The sequence below is a fragment of the Enoplosus armatus genome, chromosome 20 (genome assembly GCF_043641665.1).
Source record: "Enoplosus armatus isolate fEnoArm2 chromosome 20, fEnoArm2.hap1, whole genome shotgun sequence".
In the NCBI taxonomy this organism is placed as follows: domain Eukaryota; kingdom Metazoa; phylum Chordata; class Actinopteri; order Centrarchiformes; family Enoplosidae; genus Enoplosus; species Enoplosus armatus.
The window spans coordinates 9,983,678-10,002,028 of record NC_092199.1 but is presented as its reverse complement, the minus strand read 5'-3'; the positions used below and the strand labels follow the sequence as shown (position 1 = coordinate 10,002,028).

Below are 18,351 nucleotides of genomic sequence, written 5' to 3'. Positions count from 1 at the left end.
AGAGCGCTGTCCAGTCTCTTGGCCACCCACACTGTCGTTGACTTTGTGCCCTTATTGATTAGTTAAACACAGCATGAAGTGCAAAGAAACAAACACTCTTAACTTAAACTAATAGACCAGTCAACCTCCCTGACACTGTTTTTTTTTACCCACTATGCTCTTATGTTGCCCTCCAGCTCTTCTCTTCCTCCTTTTCTCCTGTCATCCCTCTCCAACATTTCTCTGCTACTATTCCTCCTTTATCTGCTTCTCTGTTACAGGCTGTTTCTCTATCTGTCTGTCCTATCTGCCTCACGCCAATTACTTCTCACCTTCTCTCACTCTCTCTCTCTTTAGGTCGTCCATTACTACGGTCTATATCGAAGTTTTGCCCCCGAACAACCAGAGCCCTCCTCGTTTCCCCCGGCAACAATACAACCTGGAGATCAGCGAAGCTATGAGGGCTGGAGCTACACTGCTTAATCTGCTGGTACTCTCTCTCTGTCACACACACAGACACACACACACACACACACACACACACACACACTAGCTTCTCAACCTTTTCTGTCAGGCGTTACCTCCACAGCTCCAGATTACAGATGAACTAAAGTAGCTACACCACATGTTCCATATGTGTTCATTTAATGTTGTTAACGCTGTTATATTTTTTGTTATATATTTATTAATTATATCTATTAAGTTTTTTTTTTTCACATAATGCAACTGTCAGTGTTTAGGTGAGTTTGGTCAAGTTTGCGTGCTACTACCACTCAGAGTAACGTTAACAGAAGCTGGATGTTTTTATTAACTATTTTAACCATTTATCCATTTCTTCTTTCTTTAACTATATCAACTGTTTATTCATTATTTAGCTGTTTCAGTTTCAACCTCTCTGCTCACTTACTGAAGACTTTTCACACACTGTTAATTGCAACCATAGTGTTCAGGGAATACAGCTGACTCAATATATGGATATATATATATGTGTGTGTCTTTGTTTGCTTCTCAAGGCAGTGGATCGGGAGAGGGACCCCATCACCTACAAAATCCACAGCGGAGACCGCCATGGACATTTTGCACTACAGCAGAAGTACGTGTTCACACCCTCTACACAATTCTTATTTCATCATGTTGGATCAAAACTGTGGAGCTTGTGGAAGTTCTTTTTTATTTGTGTGAATATCTGTAAAAATTGTATTTTTGTCCTATCTGAGTATGTGCATTCTGTACAGCCATGGTAATATACAAGTATGCAGTTATAATCTGTGTGTGTGTGTGTCTGAGCACGTAGTTGAATGCAGTCTAAATTATATCATTCAGGGTTCAAGCTCCGCCGAGGGCTTCACATAAACACACCCATACTCTCACATGCACATACTCACCACACACACACACACATACAGAGACTCCAAGGGCTTTTGTTGTATTTATTCATTTATTGCTCATTAAAAATGCATTTCTTATGCTGGGGAAAGATCCTATCTACATTTCTAGAGGGAGGGGGAGAGAGAGAAACAAAGGAAAGTATGGTGAAAGACTGCAAGAGAAGGGGCAGAATTATAAGGATGGGGAAGAGAAGAGGGAGAGAACGAGAGTGAAGGGTTGTGAAAAGAGATAAGAGAACAGGGCAGGGACAGAGTCACAGATGAGGGACAAAATGTTAAAGAGAGCCGGGAAGGAAACGGTGAACAAGAGTGACAGACAAATGAGGATGTTAAAGCAGAACGAAAGAAAAGTAAAGGAGTCTGCTGCACAGAAATTCTTAACAGCAAAGATTAAAATGAATTAAAGACCTTTCATCTCTGCATTCTAGGAATATTTGATAGGTTCTGTCGGACTTTGAGAAATCTTCCAATATGTGGGAAAATCTTTTAGTGCTTCCGCTGTGTTTTCTGCATTATGCCAAGTCGTTCTCTTTCTTCTGGACAAGAGAGAAAGGGCAACATGCCATGCAGCCCATATTGGCACAGGATGGAGTGATTTTATGCTTTCGTGCAGAATTGAATACTCCAGAAGCGCATCGGGAGAGCACCCCAGCTGGTCTGGTATTGGCCCATTTTGCAAGGTGGCTGGCATTGATGAATCACACATCAGGCCAAAAGATTCAGATTACTATAACACAGAAATAACAGGGCCAGCATCAGTATGGGATGCAAGAGATGAGCTTTGAGGTGGTTAATCACCATTAGTTTTTTATTAATGTGAATTATTGTGGATTCAGTGGGATTTACTGTAGGTCCTCCACACATGTCCTAGCAGATGTTTGGTTTGAGAGCCATATGCATGTGACCACATTTGTGGTGTAAATGAGAAAATAAGTCTGTGTGTGTGTGTGTGTGTGTGTGTGTGTGTGTGTGTGTGTGTGTGTGTGTGTGTGTGTGTGTGTGTGTGTGCCCGCGTGCACATTTGCGCTCACAGACTTTGCTTTTCATGAATCATCCATAAATATACATGAACCGTCTTTTAGTTGGTTTAAAAAAGAAATACAGCTTCACATCTTTCCCTCTGTAGACCACTTAACATCTGCACGCACACACAGACATTTACTTACGCATCAACACACACACACACACACACACACACCTATACACACTGGCAATATTTGGAGAAAATGAGCCTGTCAAATGGTTTCTAATTCACGAAAGTATCTTAAATTAAAAACACTTCAATCATTATGTAAATCTTCACTTGGAAAATAAAAAAGTATAATCAATCAAGGCCAACATCAAAGATCTCTGCTGGTTTTGATTGGTCAGAAGTCTCAGATAGGCTGCACTGAAGCTGTTGATCTTCTACACTACTTTACTTATTTTTACTCATGTAATTACTTATGTAATCATTTGCCCTTAAATGTGACTTTTATCTCTGTGCTTCTGTTTGGACATTTTTGATTACTGAACAGTATTTTATTTTTTATTTTTTTGATGACTGAACTGTATTCAATGAGTATTCAAATGACTCATGAACCGTACTAATAATTCACAACGTGTGCTTTATGAAAACTGGATTCAAGGAGCTGGTTACTGGTTTTCCGCCTTACTACTTGTTTTGTATCATCCAAATTTCACTACGAATGTCAGTGTTACATATTGTCAACCAGTAAACCAGTGAAATGCAGTTTATATTTAATGTCATATTAACTAGTGTTCAGATTCAGAGATCTTGTTTTTGTTAAAACACTGTTGTCAAAGTGTTTTTTGATGACACATCACTGTCAGAGCCATTATAGCAACAGCATGCAAGAGGGTATTCTTTAATATCACTGTGTGTGAGTTGATGGGTATGAGGCGTCTTCTGCATCACCAAAGTACCATAATCACAGTCAAAATACACTTCTGGGTGTTACAGCTTTTATGCAGTGGTTATCAGTGCTTACCAACTGCTTGAAAAGTTGTCTCCAGAGCGGTGTATATAAAGAGGAATAAACAAGACAGGTTTCCAGATCTTCCTAGATGTTACTAGAGTTAGCTTAGAAACTACTCACAAAAGTATCAGCATGAGAATAATGAACATGGTTAGCAACCAATGAAACTTCTTATAAAATCACAGGATTTTTGGGTATGAAAAACAATGCTTACGACACCTCAGTATTCTGTTCTGCTGTGTTTGGTCCTTTATGTTTTGTATTGTACTCTATTCTTAATTTTTCTGTTTTGTTCTACCGTTAAGCTCATTCTTAAAAACAGGACTCTCTATGTGTTCTTGTGTTCTCCAGCTCTGGGTATTTGATTCTGGACAAGCCTCTGGACAGGGAGTCTCTGGATTATTATACCCTGGTGGTCACGGCCTCAGACGGACACTCAGATGGGGTAAGAGAAAGAGCTGTTCCACACAGATATTAACTGGTTGTCTTTACTTGAGTTGTTTCCTTTCCCCAGTGGAATTAAACAGAGTGGCTGCTGGGAGGGCAGCTAAATCCTTCTTCCTTCCTTCAAAATCCTTCAAATGTCACAAACAACAGCTGTGGCATATGTGAAAAGAGATGTAATAAAAATATCATCATCATCAAAATAAAAAGCCGAAATTTGTTTGTTTGATATTTTAATAAATGGATATGAAAAACAATGGGTAGTAAAAGCTCCAGCCCTGAAACCCTGAACAGAACAAGCAGTTTAGAAAATGGATGTGTGGAAAGAAATTAACAAATTATTACCTAGGGAAAAAAATGATCTTTTGTCCGCTGATTTAAACTTTTTAACAGACCACTGATACTCCGGTTTTCTTTTCATACATATTAGCATGTCAATGTTATTAAATCACACCATGACTACATCCACACTGAGCTGGCTAAATCAAATCTCCCTTTTGGCCTTTTGTCCACACTTAGCCAGCGTTTTTCACATTTTAAAAGGATCTCTTCAAGAACACCCTCCAAGGTGGATAAATCAAAAACAAATGCCAGTTTGATGTATTTCTTGTGGGGATGTGGCCTACAATGATGTAGGCTTGCTCAGGCACAGTTGGGGGCGGTGGAGCAGTTAAGTTAAGATAATGGAAACCACTTTCTGCCATTTTAAATGTCACTATAGCTGATCACACAATACATGTGTTGTAATTAAAGAGTAACTTCCTGAAATTTAAAGTTAAATTCTCACCTTGCACGCTGCAGTGATGTACAGGTGTACTTCAGGACCCTGTGACATCACTGTTGATTGTGGTGGCGTCAGTGATGCTGGCTGTAGTCACAGGTAAAACAGGCTTAAGGGGGCAGAACTGACATTTAACCAGCTGAGGGGCTGTCTGTTCAACTCCTTACCAGATGTTGAGTGTGATCAGCAGTTTTCTCGTTTGCAACTGTGAAAGAACCCAAAAAATCTTGTTAACTGGTAATCACTTTTACACTTTTATTTATGATCCTTGGGTGCATAAACTTTTTAGTAAGTGTTATTTTCCAACTGAAAGACACAAGAAGAAGAGATTTAAATGTTTTCCTAATTGTTTTGGCACTTGAACGACCTGAAAACGCTTCTGTGAATGCATGTCGTTTTCACACATAAACTGTATCCACGGATTTAACTGGCTTAGTGTGGATGCAGTAACATGTAAATATACAAAATGGCTAAAGAACGTCTTATTTAGGCTGCTGCAAGAGCTGTTTTGCAAAGATAACAGAGTGTGTGCCCTTCCTCACTTTCTCACTTACCTAATTGATTGCAGGTCACCAGAGTCACTTTCTGTCTCCCTCTGTTTGTGTTCTTCTCTTTTGTCCTTTTTTAAAAGTCAAATCTTCAGTCGCTCTCACATGAAAGTCAAATGAAGATTTGGATGGAGCCCCCCCTCCCCTCTTCTTCTCCTCTCCTCTGGCTTTCATGAGTTTCCCCTTCTTGCTTCTCTTCTCTTCTCTTCTCTTCTCTTCTCTTCTCTTCTCTTCTCTTCTCTCCCTCATCATCTGTCTATTAGTCTAGCATTAAAAGAAGTTTGTCTCCCCTCCTCCTCCTCCTCCTCCTCCTCTTCACTGACCCTTCCTCCCCCACATGTCAATTAAAACAAAAGGTAAAGTTTAAGATCCCTCTGAGGGGAGAAAATGCTGATTTGAATACTCTGACCTTCTCTCGCACACAATATGACGGGAGAGAACAAGTGGGAGGAAGCTGGAGGGAGTGAGGAAGGGAGAGAGATGTGAGGGGTATTCAGGGGGCTCGTATTACCTTAACAATTGTACCGTGTGTTCATACTCAATTCTATAAAGGAGTCTTGACACATACACACTCACAGACATGCACACATATACTTAGTCAATTGCTCTCCGGACCTTGACAATTAGTGTATTATCTTTGTGCCCCAAAGGTCTTTAAGTCAGAAAACGGCTAAAAGTAGTTTGGACATTTTTCTGCTTGACACTCCATTATATTTTGTACGAAAGGAAAAAAGAGTGGAGGGTTGTGACTAGAGAGAGAGAGAGAGAGAGAAAGAGAGAGAGAGAGGAAAGGTGTGTGGGAGAGGAATGGTATGAGCAACATAGAGAGACAGAAGGGAAGACAAAGAAAGAAAGAAATAGAAAAAGGAGAAGAGAAGATTGGGGTGTAGTTGCCTGATATAGGCCCATTAATCAGCATCACTCCAAAGGCCTTGGGTTGTCTTCATATGTGTGCACACACACACACACACACACACACACACACACACACACACACACACACACACACACCGTCTGTGTACCCTATTATTAAATGTCCCGCTGTGAGAGTGTCAGACTACAAAGTGCCTAATTGGCTGTTTGGCCAGTGAATCCATCATACTGCCACAGACTGAGGACCCTACAAGCTGGTGCAGTAAACCTGCTCCACTGTAGGATGCAACTTCAACTTTGGTGCAGGACAGTGTGCTGTTGTCAGATGGACTGTATAGCACTGTATCATGGCATGGGTATGTGAATCAGCTCCGTGGTTAAATACTGTGTGAATTGGTGCTGCTGTTGCTACATTAATGAAGGTAAAAAATGACTTTTTTCACCAGTTTCAAGAAAGAGGCTGGTGTTTTTCAAGTTTTTTTCTTAATATGAACAAATCCCATGAAAAGACCAAAAACAATGTGTTAATTCTCCCTACAATACATCTCTACTATATGTGGTATTCAGTCCCAAGCCCATTAATTACTACTGAAGACATAAATAATTAAAAATGGGTCACAAACATATAGTTACAGTTTTTGAAAAAGCTAAAGTAATTTCCTAAGACAGCTAAGAACGTCGCACAAATAGAATTAAACATAATCATTTAACGTCTTTGTTAAATCAACAATACCAAAAACGTAGTGCATGCTTGACTAGTCTAAGGAGGTCGGGGTGCAAGAGGGAGCTGTGGTAACAAACGGCATTTTCATGAGCGTATCAGCAGAGTCACAGTGAGGCGTGGCAGGTTGTAATGGCTGCGCTGTACACCTGCATGAATATGATAATAATGCAACTACGGATTCAGTGTTCTGCCTGAACTAATGCTATGCTACAATTTGCTAGTGAGTATTACAGGCAGCAGGACGTGTTTGTGGGATTGACTCAAAATAAGCTACAATGTCCATGTCCATCGTTATGAAGCAATAAGTCACCCAGTGCAACAAGGTGATCGCTGATGTGTTTGTGACAACAATGGAGGCACAAAGGAATGAGTTGTAACAGGCTATGGCTACACAGGCAGTACTTTTTAGTCGGATCAATTCATTGTGGATGTGGGTTTGTGATACTGGCAGAGTGTTTACGCTGGCAGACATCTGTGGATTCCCATCTATGGTTGCTGAGCAATTGTCAGGAAGACAGGAAGGAATTACCCTGCAGAAAGTGAGACTCGAACAAAGCCAAAATCACATTTCACTCAAAAGAGGGATGACTTTTTTTTTTACCACACTGCTCCGCCTCTGGATGCTTGTAGAAGGTCCACAGACTGCTAGTATGATGAAAAGTCACATGAATATGAACACATGTATTGATTGATTAGTTTCTCATATTTTAGTCATATTGGTCTTTTTTTTTGATTTACAACACTTTGTTGTGAAATAATCCAAATACAATGCATGGTGGAGTATAAAGCTGAAAAAACGTATGACTTTGGCACATGGCCATAGTATCAGCAGGATAATAAACTCTGAGGTGTGCAGTTATCAAAAAATGATCTGCTTAGAGCCCCCTGATGCAAAATGGCGCTTACTGCATCTCAGTCTCTCTCTGTGATGCTGTGAGTGTGTGTTTGTCAGCGTTTCTTGCAGCCTGCCTTTTCATTTCATCAGAGCTCATTCAACTTTACGTATATTGGCATTCAGATAAACTGTTTTGTCAACTGGGAGCTTTTAACCTCAAATTTACTTGCATCACCATGTGCCATGCCAACCTCAACAGCCTGTTGTCACCTCTGTGATTGTTTCTCTCCCACACACACCCACACACACACTGCCTTTTCTCTTTTCATCCATCCCACTGTTGTGAATCGGTTAGCTTTCCCTCGTTTTCCACCTCCTCCCAGTTTCCTTCTTTATAAGTCAAATCCTCGATCTCTCTCTTCTGCTGTCATGAAAGTCAAATAAAGAAATATGTGACCTCCTATCACCTTCTCTCTCTGTCCTGCTCCTCTACCACTGATAACATTTTCTGGGCTTTTGCTGTTGGTGAGAATTGGTGGGATTTGCTGGACTTTTAGTGGCCAAACTATCGCCACACCATCAACATCTATGGTTCATCTACACTTGTTTACATTTTAAGACTGTTGAGCTGTTGAACTCCCACCTGTCCACCTGACTTTTGTTAACAATGAATGAGGGAGCTGCACTTTTTCAAGTCTTTCTTTTCTTTCTTTTACCCCTTTTTTTCTTTTTACGACCCGTCTTAAGTAATTTTCACATCTCTCTTAATTATGCATATCTTAACACAAATATCCATTTTAACATGGCAAGAGAATGTGCAAAGTGGACTATTGGTGAACAGTTTTATTTATTCTATTTTTAGAGTGAACCGAAGCACAATGAGATGGGACAGCCAGGGCGACCAGAGTGCAACTAATTAGCAAGCAAAATTGGCTCTTTAGTTTGTTACATAAGGGAGCTGTTAGTAAGAGGGAGAATAGACTCAGAGTAAAATAAAACCTGTGAATTCTGAAGATGGATTCATCCTGTGCACTCTGATAATCCATCACATAAAGAGCAAAACTTCCTGACACTAGTCAAACTTGTTAAATGGAAAACAAAATTCAGCTTTAGTTTAGTTTAGTTTAGTTTAGTTTTCTGAACTGAACAGAATAGTAACACAAGTGTGTGTGTGTGTGTGTGTGTGTGTGTGTGTGTGTGTGTGTGTGTGTGTAGACCTCCACTGCGACGGTGAACATTGTGGTGACAGATGTTAATGACAATGACCCGCTGTTCGATTCTTCACTGCCAGTGAACCTCACTGTCATTGAGGAGCAGGAGCACGCCTACGTTGGACAGGTCAAGGTAGGAAGATGCACACACACTCTAAAACATGCACAGAGAAGCTGCAAGCACATGCGTCTTGATGTACATTTTGATGTCCTCACTGTCAGGTGTATTTAGTCTGTGTGAACATGTATGAGTACAGCATGTTTATATGAGAGCTAATGTGTTCATTACGCACACATTCATGACTCTGCATACATGCTCTTCCCACTGTGTTTTATACTTGTCTCTGTTATTTCTCTAGTGGTGCAGATCCGCATGTTTGAAACTAGTTGCACAACTCATTTTGTTGTTGTGGGACAGATCATCTCTCACTGTAAATCTCATTTCTGTGATCCTGACATGAGGCCACTGTCTTGAGGGAAAGACACATAATTACTTGAACTATAAAGGTGCCTTTAAGACTCATCTACATGTCTTTCTCTTCCCCTTTGCAGTCTCTTTCCACACACAAAGAATCACAGATGCTCTAATTAAATTCTGCTCTTATAATCTTTCACAATGGGGACCAGAGATCGCTAACATAACTCAGTAAACCTTGGTTGCTTTGTAATTAGGACTGTATGTTATTATACTCAGAGGATTGTGTGTGCATGTGTGTGTGCGCATATTTGTAGGTAGACAGGATACAAGGATTTTTAGTATCTGTCCCCTTTTGTGAGGATGGTATCTGTTTGGGTTGAATGTTTTCCCCTTATTTTAAATTTTACTTCCTCTATAAATTAAAAGGTTTGATACATAGAACTGCATATTATTTATCATAAAATGGGCTGTTCTCATGTTTTGGTGTTATTCCTAAGATTATGTTCTTATATTTTTCAACAGAACAACAATCCCTCCTAAAATTATGCTGCGGCAGAAGAAACAAAATGTCCCTTTTCATTTGCGTAACTGTAAGCAGCCATTTTAGCATGTAAAGTAAGTGAAAGAAACAGCTGCAGCTGAAAAGTTGATCAGCTTATATTGACATAATCCTGGCATTTCAAGGTTGGACCAAGGTAACGTTCTCGAAGTTTGGAGAATTCATGCAGGTATTTTTTCTGGGAAAAGGGGGTCGATTTGAACAGATTTTTGGTTACCATGATCTCAATTCCAACTATTCAATCTGTGTGGAAATAGCGGTAAATACGAGAGGACAAATATGAATGAACCTGTATATTGCAAAAGTAAGTAAATCTAAGTTTGAAGCTAATATGCTATAATGTAAATAGAGCGATAATACATTTTACACATGCATAAGTAACATGATCTCTCTTCAGCACTGTGGGATGCGTTTTGATCTGCATCAGCACCCTCGTCTCCACTTGCCACAAAGACTCCTGGACTTGTTCCAGACCTAATAACTGACTCGTGTATTCCCCAGACAGGGGTCATGGGTAAATCTGACACTTTGATAGGCTCTGATCTTTAAAGATGCTCCCTTAGTTGCACGCTTGCTTGGATTTGCTCCAAGTTTAATTCATAGCCTTTATACAACAGTGTCAGGGGGTCTTTGATCAGTCTGACACTTTGCCAGATTCTAAATGTTAATCATGCTTCTTTGGTTGAACACTAGGACTACTGCTGAGATAAATATATTGCCCTTATACACCCATGTCTAGGATTTTGAACAAGTCTTACTTGTAACAGGTTCCAAGCTTAAAAGTTCAATACCTTTTTTTATTTAGACAATTGGGCACTATTCCAAACTCGTAAACCCAACCTTATCCTTAAAGAGGACATTTCATTACAAGCATTCCAGATTTTAACTCTCGCTCAGACCTTTGGGCATGTTCCAAATTCAACATCCAAAAACCCACCCTAATCTTTTCGAGAGGGCACTTGAAAGTATTCCAATCCTGAACTTCCTCCCTTTCAAGGACCCCTGGACATTTTCCAAACCAAAACAGACGGAGTGATCCCTCAGCGGGGCTGTGCAAGGCACGACTCTGGGCCTCATTCCAAACCAGGGTCCCTACCTGTAGCTATTAAAAAGATTTCCGGAAGAATGAATGGAGCCGACCTTGGTTTGCTGATGCTGGTAAGGTAGAGAGAGGTGGAAAGAGGAGAGGAAGTGAGACATGCATGGGTGGCAGAGAGAAATGGGAGAAAGACACTCGGGAGAGGTAAGAGGGGTGATGACAGAGCTAAGGGAATACGGCTGCATTCTTAATCTGACTTTCATGAGTTTAAGACGTGGTTTCTATTTCAAAGAGGAAGAAAAATGCAGTAGGATAAGGAAAGAATGGGTGAATTCAGAGAGGTCATATGGCCATCAAACATATAATTGTAGTAGGTCAATAATGTATTTGAACAGGTTATTAAAATGCAGAACCTGGGATGAATGCTTCATTTGCCAATGTCAAACCTGGAGAAACACTGGACAGACTCTGCATCCCTCCAGGGCTGAGAGAGACAACACAACACCAGATGATTTTGCTGATTTCCACATTTTCAGCCACAGAGAGGAATGAATCAGTCAATGAATCATCTGCTGCAGTTGTTTGCTGGACTGAACAACACGCAAACTTTTGGTCGTTCATGGCGTGATCGCCTGTCCCTCCAGCGTGGTTGTTTACTCTCCACATGTAATGTCAGTGGCCATACGCTGCACAAAAAAGCCTTGGTTAGGACTACCTGTACATTTTGTATTATTTCTTTGTAAATGGTAAATTGATTCATAAGAAATCATCTTTGAAGGGATAGAATTTCAGAAAGTATAAACTGTATTGATCTCATACTGTTTCTCTTCATACTTTTGGCAAACCATGTTTACGTTTACCACAACAGCATTGCAGAAGAAACACACAGAAAAAATCCATTCTGATTTTGACATCCTAGAGAGCCACCAGTCATGCTAGCAACACTGATTTAAAAAAACAAAAACAAAACGGATATTGAATGCATAATATGCATGTTTCTTGTTTTGATATTAACATATCAGCATTAACGGTGGCTGGTTCAGTTTTTTCCAATCCTTTTTTGCCCTCTGATAACTTGGAGAAATGTGTTCTTGCAACCCCTCATCAGTAGTCACATATGTCTGACTGTGACCAGTGTAACCAATGTTTTTTCCTTGTTCCATTTGATCTGTCATTGTTTGGAGGCCTGAGAAGGTAAAATTATCCATGAATTTACGCGAAAAAAGCAAAAATTAGAGGAGAGCCTGATTAATAATAACCTCTCAGATTTATCTGGTCACCCCTTGTGAGGGTCTTGACCCCCATAACTGTAAACCATACCAACACAACGTAGTAAAGAAAGTACAAATACATTTTTAGTGGATAAATGTGATAAATGTATGTGTCATGCGTCATTTGGATGTGTTTATATATATATATATATGTGCGTGTGTACCTCCTGCAGGCAAATACATTATACTATGTGACGCTACACCAAACTGTTGAAATTAAGTTCAGGTGGAGCACAAAATTTACCTGATGGGAAACAAAAGAAAAATAACACTAAAAGAGACTCAAACACAGAACCAATCACATACACACTAACACACAATGTAGGAGTAGGACTCCTGGAGTGATGGCTTGTCTGTATGCGTATTGAGAAAAGATTCCCACACTGTTATAATACTTGACTATATGGCTTATTGGTGCAGCAAAAGAAATGTGCTCGGAGACAGATGGAAAAAAAAATCTCAGTAATTTAGTTTCAGTTGCCAGGTACTTCTCTGGCTGTATCTACTAATGAAATTAGAGGTGGAGGTGAGAAAGTGATGAAAACAGAAAAGAAAAAAAGGAGGAAATTGGAAGAAAAGAGGTATGAGCGCAAAAACACAAAAGACAGAGCTTGCGATTGTAGAGATAGAGTGTATATTTCAGGCCTTAAGCTGCTTTTTTTTGTGTCAGTGTGTGTTGAAAAGCAGCAGATGTAACACAGCTGAGACATTAATCCTATTGTGTTTCTAGCTTTTAACTGTCTGGCAATGTAATTATGCTGAGAGAACTGTGAGAAAGACAGTGAGGGAGGGATGAGACACAAGAGAAGGAGAGAATAGAAGAGGAAGGGTAGAGGCAGAGAGAAAGTCACAAATGCAAACACACTTTCTGCAGTAACTCCAGGAACTGCAGACATCAAGACGATGAATCCAGCCTACTATCTTTAATCCAGTTTCTAAAATGCAATGCTATGACAACTTTACTGTAGGCAGCATGAAAGAAGGTTTTATGAACAGTAATGTTTCCCTGTCATTTATCAAAGAGGTGCCCTTTTTTACTGTCCGTTTATCTTTTTTCAGTTTTCTCAATCAGTTCAGTCTTTATGCTAAGCTAAGCTAACCGGCAGCTGGCTCTAGCTTCACATTTAGCATACAAACATGAGAGTGGTATTGACTTTCTCACTTAACTCTCTGTCTGAAAGTGAATAAGTGTATTTTTCACAAAATGTCTTTTCTCGTGTTTCCTTCACCACAAAATGCATCTCTTATCTACCCCTCCCCTTCTTTCTTACTTTCCCTCTCTCATTGTCCATTTTTCATTCTGTCTCCCTCCCTTCTTCAAACAACCCACGATAATCACCCAAAAGCTGGATGCTCCATTAAATGTGTAATAGTTTTACACCCAGATATCGATGAATCACTGAATACAAATCACATAAAGAGGACTTCATTCTTCTCTCTTACAGTCTACATAACGCTGGCAAGACAGAACCTAATTTCTATTAATCCTAATAGTCACTGTGCGAGATAAGATGAAACTTTAATGATCCAAAATTGGGGAAACAGTGAAAAATGGGTCACTGCAACAGCAAAAAGTGATAGAGTACAGCAAATAAAACGGAATATAGAAACGACATGAGTCATGGTGGTTAGATAAATATATTAAAGTGACAATTTTGGCACTGCTGATAAAGTTACAATTTATAATGTTCGAGTTATATAAAGAAACAGTGTGTGGAAAAGTACAGCCTACATATATGATATGATATACATGCTGCAAGTCATAATCATCAGCAGGTCCACTTACTAACTTTTTATGGTGCTTAAACCACATCTCATGGTCTACTGTTTCTCAGCAGAAGAATTAGCGAAGATGTTTAACATGATGCATTAGTTTCAGTTACATGCAGTTTGTTTCTTCATCATGTCCAGTATTTTATCCACTCACTGTTGCTTTTCAGCTGATAATATGTTTCCCTCTGTGTTGAGTCTGAGCGAGCTCTCCTGTATCTGCACACTGTGCGGTGTCTTCTTTTTGAGTTGGTTAAAGTCAAAACTCCACTATGCCCTGACCTGTCTTAAACTGCAGGGCTTGAACCTGAACAGGCAAACAACACTTTAACTTATTGTCTTATTTCATCTCAGGTGATTTTTGTTATTTTAGTGGTTTGCATTGTGCCACATTAGTGGTGCGGCTGTAAACGCAGTGCCGGTCAGGCGGTCAGTCCACCACTTTGGTCCAGAGTGAAATATCTTGACAAATATTGGACGGATGGCCATGATATTTTGAACAAACATTCACAATCCCAAGAGGATGAATCCTAGTGACTTTGGTGATCCCTTAACTTTTCATCTAGCACCATCATCAGGTCAAAACACAAAATTCCAGTACTTTATGGTTAATGATCAATTCCCTGCAAAACGAATCCCCATTGGCCTCAACTGTACTTTGTGACAGATGGTAGGATGCTAACACGCTAAACTTAGTTGGTTAACATGGTAAAGATAACCTGCTAAACATGTCAGCATGGTCATTCTGAACATGTTAGCATACTGTTATTAGCATTTACCGATGCTGCTAGTATGGCTTATTTATGCTTTTCATTATTGTGCTTGATCTCAAATAGATTTTGTCACAGATTTTTTATCCTCAGTGATCATCTTCATGGTAATATCTTCAGTCAAAGACAATTTATCGTCATGATTTTTGATGACAAAACACTGAAACATAATGTATGCAAATACCATAAGGATTATCCGTGATTATAAGGCAGTCTGTGTTTTTAACATTTAATCAACTTCAAAATAATCCTCTTCCTGACTAAATTTGTTATGCAAAGTCCTGACTACTGAAGCTGTTAACATTAAACACACACATGCACACGCACACACACAGACACACACACACACACACACACATACAGTGTTCTTACTGCTAGCCATAAGAACAGGTGTGAAGCAATTACTTTTAACACTTACTACTCACCCCTAAATTATATTTTTGTCAAAAGGCACAACGTAAGCAAAGCTCAGCCCCCCCACACACACACACACACACACACACACCATGTTAATAGTTCCTCTGTTCTGCTCTCCTCTGCTCTGGTCTCATTTATTTTAATGCCATCAGAATGCTGATTGGGCAGGATGAACAGTCAGACGGTGAAAGGAAAACCAGCTAGCAATTTGTCACCTTCTCAACAGCTTCTTTTATTAGTTGAAAGAGATGATGTGGAGACAGACTCAGAGTTTGAGTGTAGTCTATGGATACAGGGAGATTGTGAGATGAAAGAAGTGCAACAAAGGAAAGAAGACAACCTGTACTTCTTTTTTTCCATGTGAAAATTGAAACCACTGTCTCATTAAGTCTGCAAAAGTTTAACAATTGGTTACTGGTCGAAAGTAAGTTTAATTCCTTTCGACAAGTTGCAATAAAGGAAATAAAAGAAAAAAAGGACAGGCGAGAGCTGACACCAGGGGAAATGTAAGACAGAGAGAGAGTGCAGATCACCAGCGTCTTTCCTTGTCACCTTGTGAAAGCTTTATCTAAGAAGTTTGTGTGAAACTTAGAGACAGGAGCAATAACATGAAGTAAGAAGTAACGAAATATGGAAGAAAGAGAGAAAGAACATACTAATTTACACTGCATGACAACTGTGACCTTGCTTTGCTGAAGTTTAATTAAGAAGTATATAAAAAAGTGTTGGGTTAGAGAGACAAGGTCAAAAGGTCAGAGCTAATACAAATGAATTGTGGATGCATGCCAATCCGACAAAAGCTCCCTGAGTGAAACTGCAAGTCAGGAAATGGCTTTGATAATTCTCCTCTGAGTCATTTCCCTGTATCTCGCACACACGCACACACACACACACACACACACACACATATACTCACCCACTTGAAAATATATATTTTTCTTTTTTCCAGATGAAAGGCTTTGTAAATGTTAACAAGACTGAAAGAGGTCAATAGTTTCATCACTTGTATACATTGACAGACAGACACACACTTCATTCACACACACGTTTAGCTTTATCTTGATTTGAGAGGAAATTCACTTTTAATTAAAAGAACTATTGATGCATTGCATGCATTCAGACACAGATGATTTAAACCTTTAGTCCTCCTTTTTTATTGCTTGCCTGAACGTGTGTGTGTGTGTGTGTGTGTTATTTCTGTGCGTCCATGTTCAGGCTACAGATTCAGATCTGGGGGCAAGCGGTCAGGTCCATTATCGGCTCGTCAACCACCAGAAGCTGTTTTCCATCAATGCCACCGGAGCGATCACAACTGCGGTGCCGCTGGACAGAGAGGTCAGAGGAAGTGAAAGATATGTTCAGATTTCACGTGAATGTCATGGTTGTCGAATGCAATACAAAAATGGCAGCGGTAAACATTGGCAAAGGTGACTGTAGGAATATTTTTCACAGATGTAGTGTTGATGTTTGACCGCAACTCTCGTCTCAAAGGTGAAAGGTCACTACTTTCTGATTGTGGAAGCCTGGGATGGAGCAGTGGACCCTCGGCGATCCAGATTAACGCTGTCTGTCACCGTTCTGGATGTGGACGACAACAGCCCGATATTCGCCCAACGAGCTTACAATGTCAGCCTGCCAGAGAACAGCCCCAAAGATACAGTCATATTACAGTTGAAGGTGAGTCAGTGGATTGATGGATTAGTCCATTTGCAACTAATCTAGTAGTACATTTTGTAATAATTTCAAGTGTTACACTGTACAGTATAAGCTTTCTGGAAAAATACCTGTTTCAATATCTTATAAATTATGAGTCTCAAGTATGTAAATTTGCCCTTTTTGCATCCATGAACTTACTAAACAATGGAGCCTGACCAATAAATCATCCAGGCTGATGTATCGGCTGGTTTTAGCTTGATACAGTCACATCTGTATCAGCCATTAAGAAAATAATCACATAAATCATATAAAATGCATTTAAGCATTTGAGCTTTGTCTGTTCCTACAATATACACTATATGGCCAAAAGTCAGTGGACACCTGACCAGTACACCTATATGTGCTTGTTGGACATCCAATTCTAAAACCATGGGCATTAATATGCCCCCCCCCCCCCCCCCCCCCATGGCCAATTCTCTTTCCTGCCATTCTTCTGGGAAGGCTTTAAACAAGACTTTGGAGTGTGTCTGTGGGAATTTGTGACCATTCAGCCAAAAGAGCATTTGTTAGGTCAGGCACTGATGCTGGATGAGGAGGCCTGGCTGATGTTCTAATTCCTCCCAAGGTGTTCATGTTGAGGTCAGGGCTCATTGAGTTCCTCCACACCAAACTCGTTTAACTATGTCTTTATGGACCTCGCTTTGTGCACAGGGGCACAGTCATGCTGGAACAGTAAAGGCCTTCCACAAACTGTTGCTGCAAAGTTGGAAGCCCTCAACTGGGTAAAATGTCTTTGTATCGTGTAGCATTAAAGGCCCCATATCATGCTCATTTCAGCTCTTTATTTTTATTCTGGGACACCACTAGAGTAGCTTTGCATGATTCACAGTTCAAAGCAGTCCTGATTTATTTTATAATGGCCCTTTATGCAGCCCCTCAGTTCACCCTCTGTCTGAAACAAGCCGTTTTAGGCAGGCAGTTTGGATCTCTGTAGTGGGTGATACGACAGATGATATATACAATATTTTACGCGTTACACGCTTCAGCACTTGTTGGCCCCTCTCTATATCTTCTTATCTTCACAATAATAGCGCATACAGCTTACCAGGGAAGATCAAGTAGGGCAGACATTTCACAAACTGACTTGTGCCATGTTTAAAGTCTATATAATCCATTATAACTTCTAGATGTTTGTCTTTGGTGATTTCATGGCTACGTGCAAGATTTTGTTAACAATGGGTGTGGCTGAAATACCTGAACTCAATAATTAGTAGGGCTTTCCACTGACTTTTGGCCATATAGTGTATATGTGAGGCTATTTAACCTAATTGACATAAATAACCAGGGTAGAATGTACTCAAGTATTGCCTTATATACAACAGGTTATAGTGGTATGGGTTCAGAATGTTTTTATTTTATTCATATTTTGTATTTTACATTATTCACAGGCTAATATATTGAGTTTTTGCAATTTTTTCTTAAATTTGACAGTTTGAAACAAGTTGCCTGCAGTTCGAAACTGTGACCCTGATATTTATTTACCTACCTCTTGAAATTATCAAATTAGTTTTATTTTTGCAGTCCAGCCAGCACTCGAGATGTCTTAAAAGTTGGAGTTTTATTACTATTATATATGGTAATATAATTTGAAGACACAAGTGAATATAAAAAAAGAAAAAAACAGTTCCC

The 18,351-nt window shown here is 39.7% G+C and overlaps 1 protein-coding gene across 1 annotated transcript in view; it reads left to right on the top strand.

Annotated features, from left to right (window-relative positions):
* Window positions 1–18,351, top strand: part of LOC139303618 (protocadherin-15-like) — a 131,766-nt gene that overhangs the window by 54,522 nt on the left and 58,893 nt on the right. Inside the window, exons 18-23 of the mRNA XM_070927462.1 lie at window positions 337–469; window positions 993–1,072; window positions 3,698–3,791; window positions 8,767–8,895; window positions 16,222–16,341; window positions 16,498–16,683. Coding sequence (XP_070783563.1) covers window positions 337–469; window positions 993–1,072; window positions 3,698–3,791; window positions 8,767–8,895; window positions 16,222–16,341; window positions 16,498–16,683 — 742 coding nt within the window. The remainder of the gene's footprint in view (window positions 1–336; window positions 470–992; window positions 1,073–3,697; window positions 3,792–8,766; window positions 8,896–16,221; window positions 16,342–16,497; window positions 16,684–18,351) is intronic.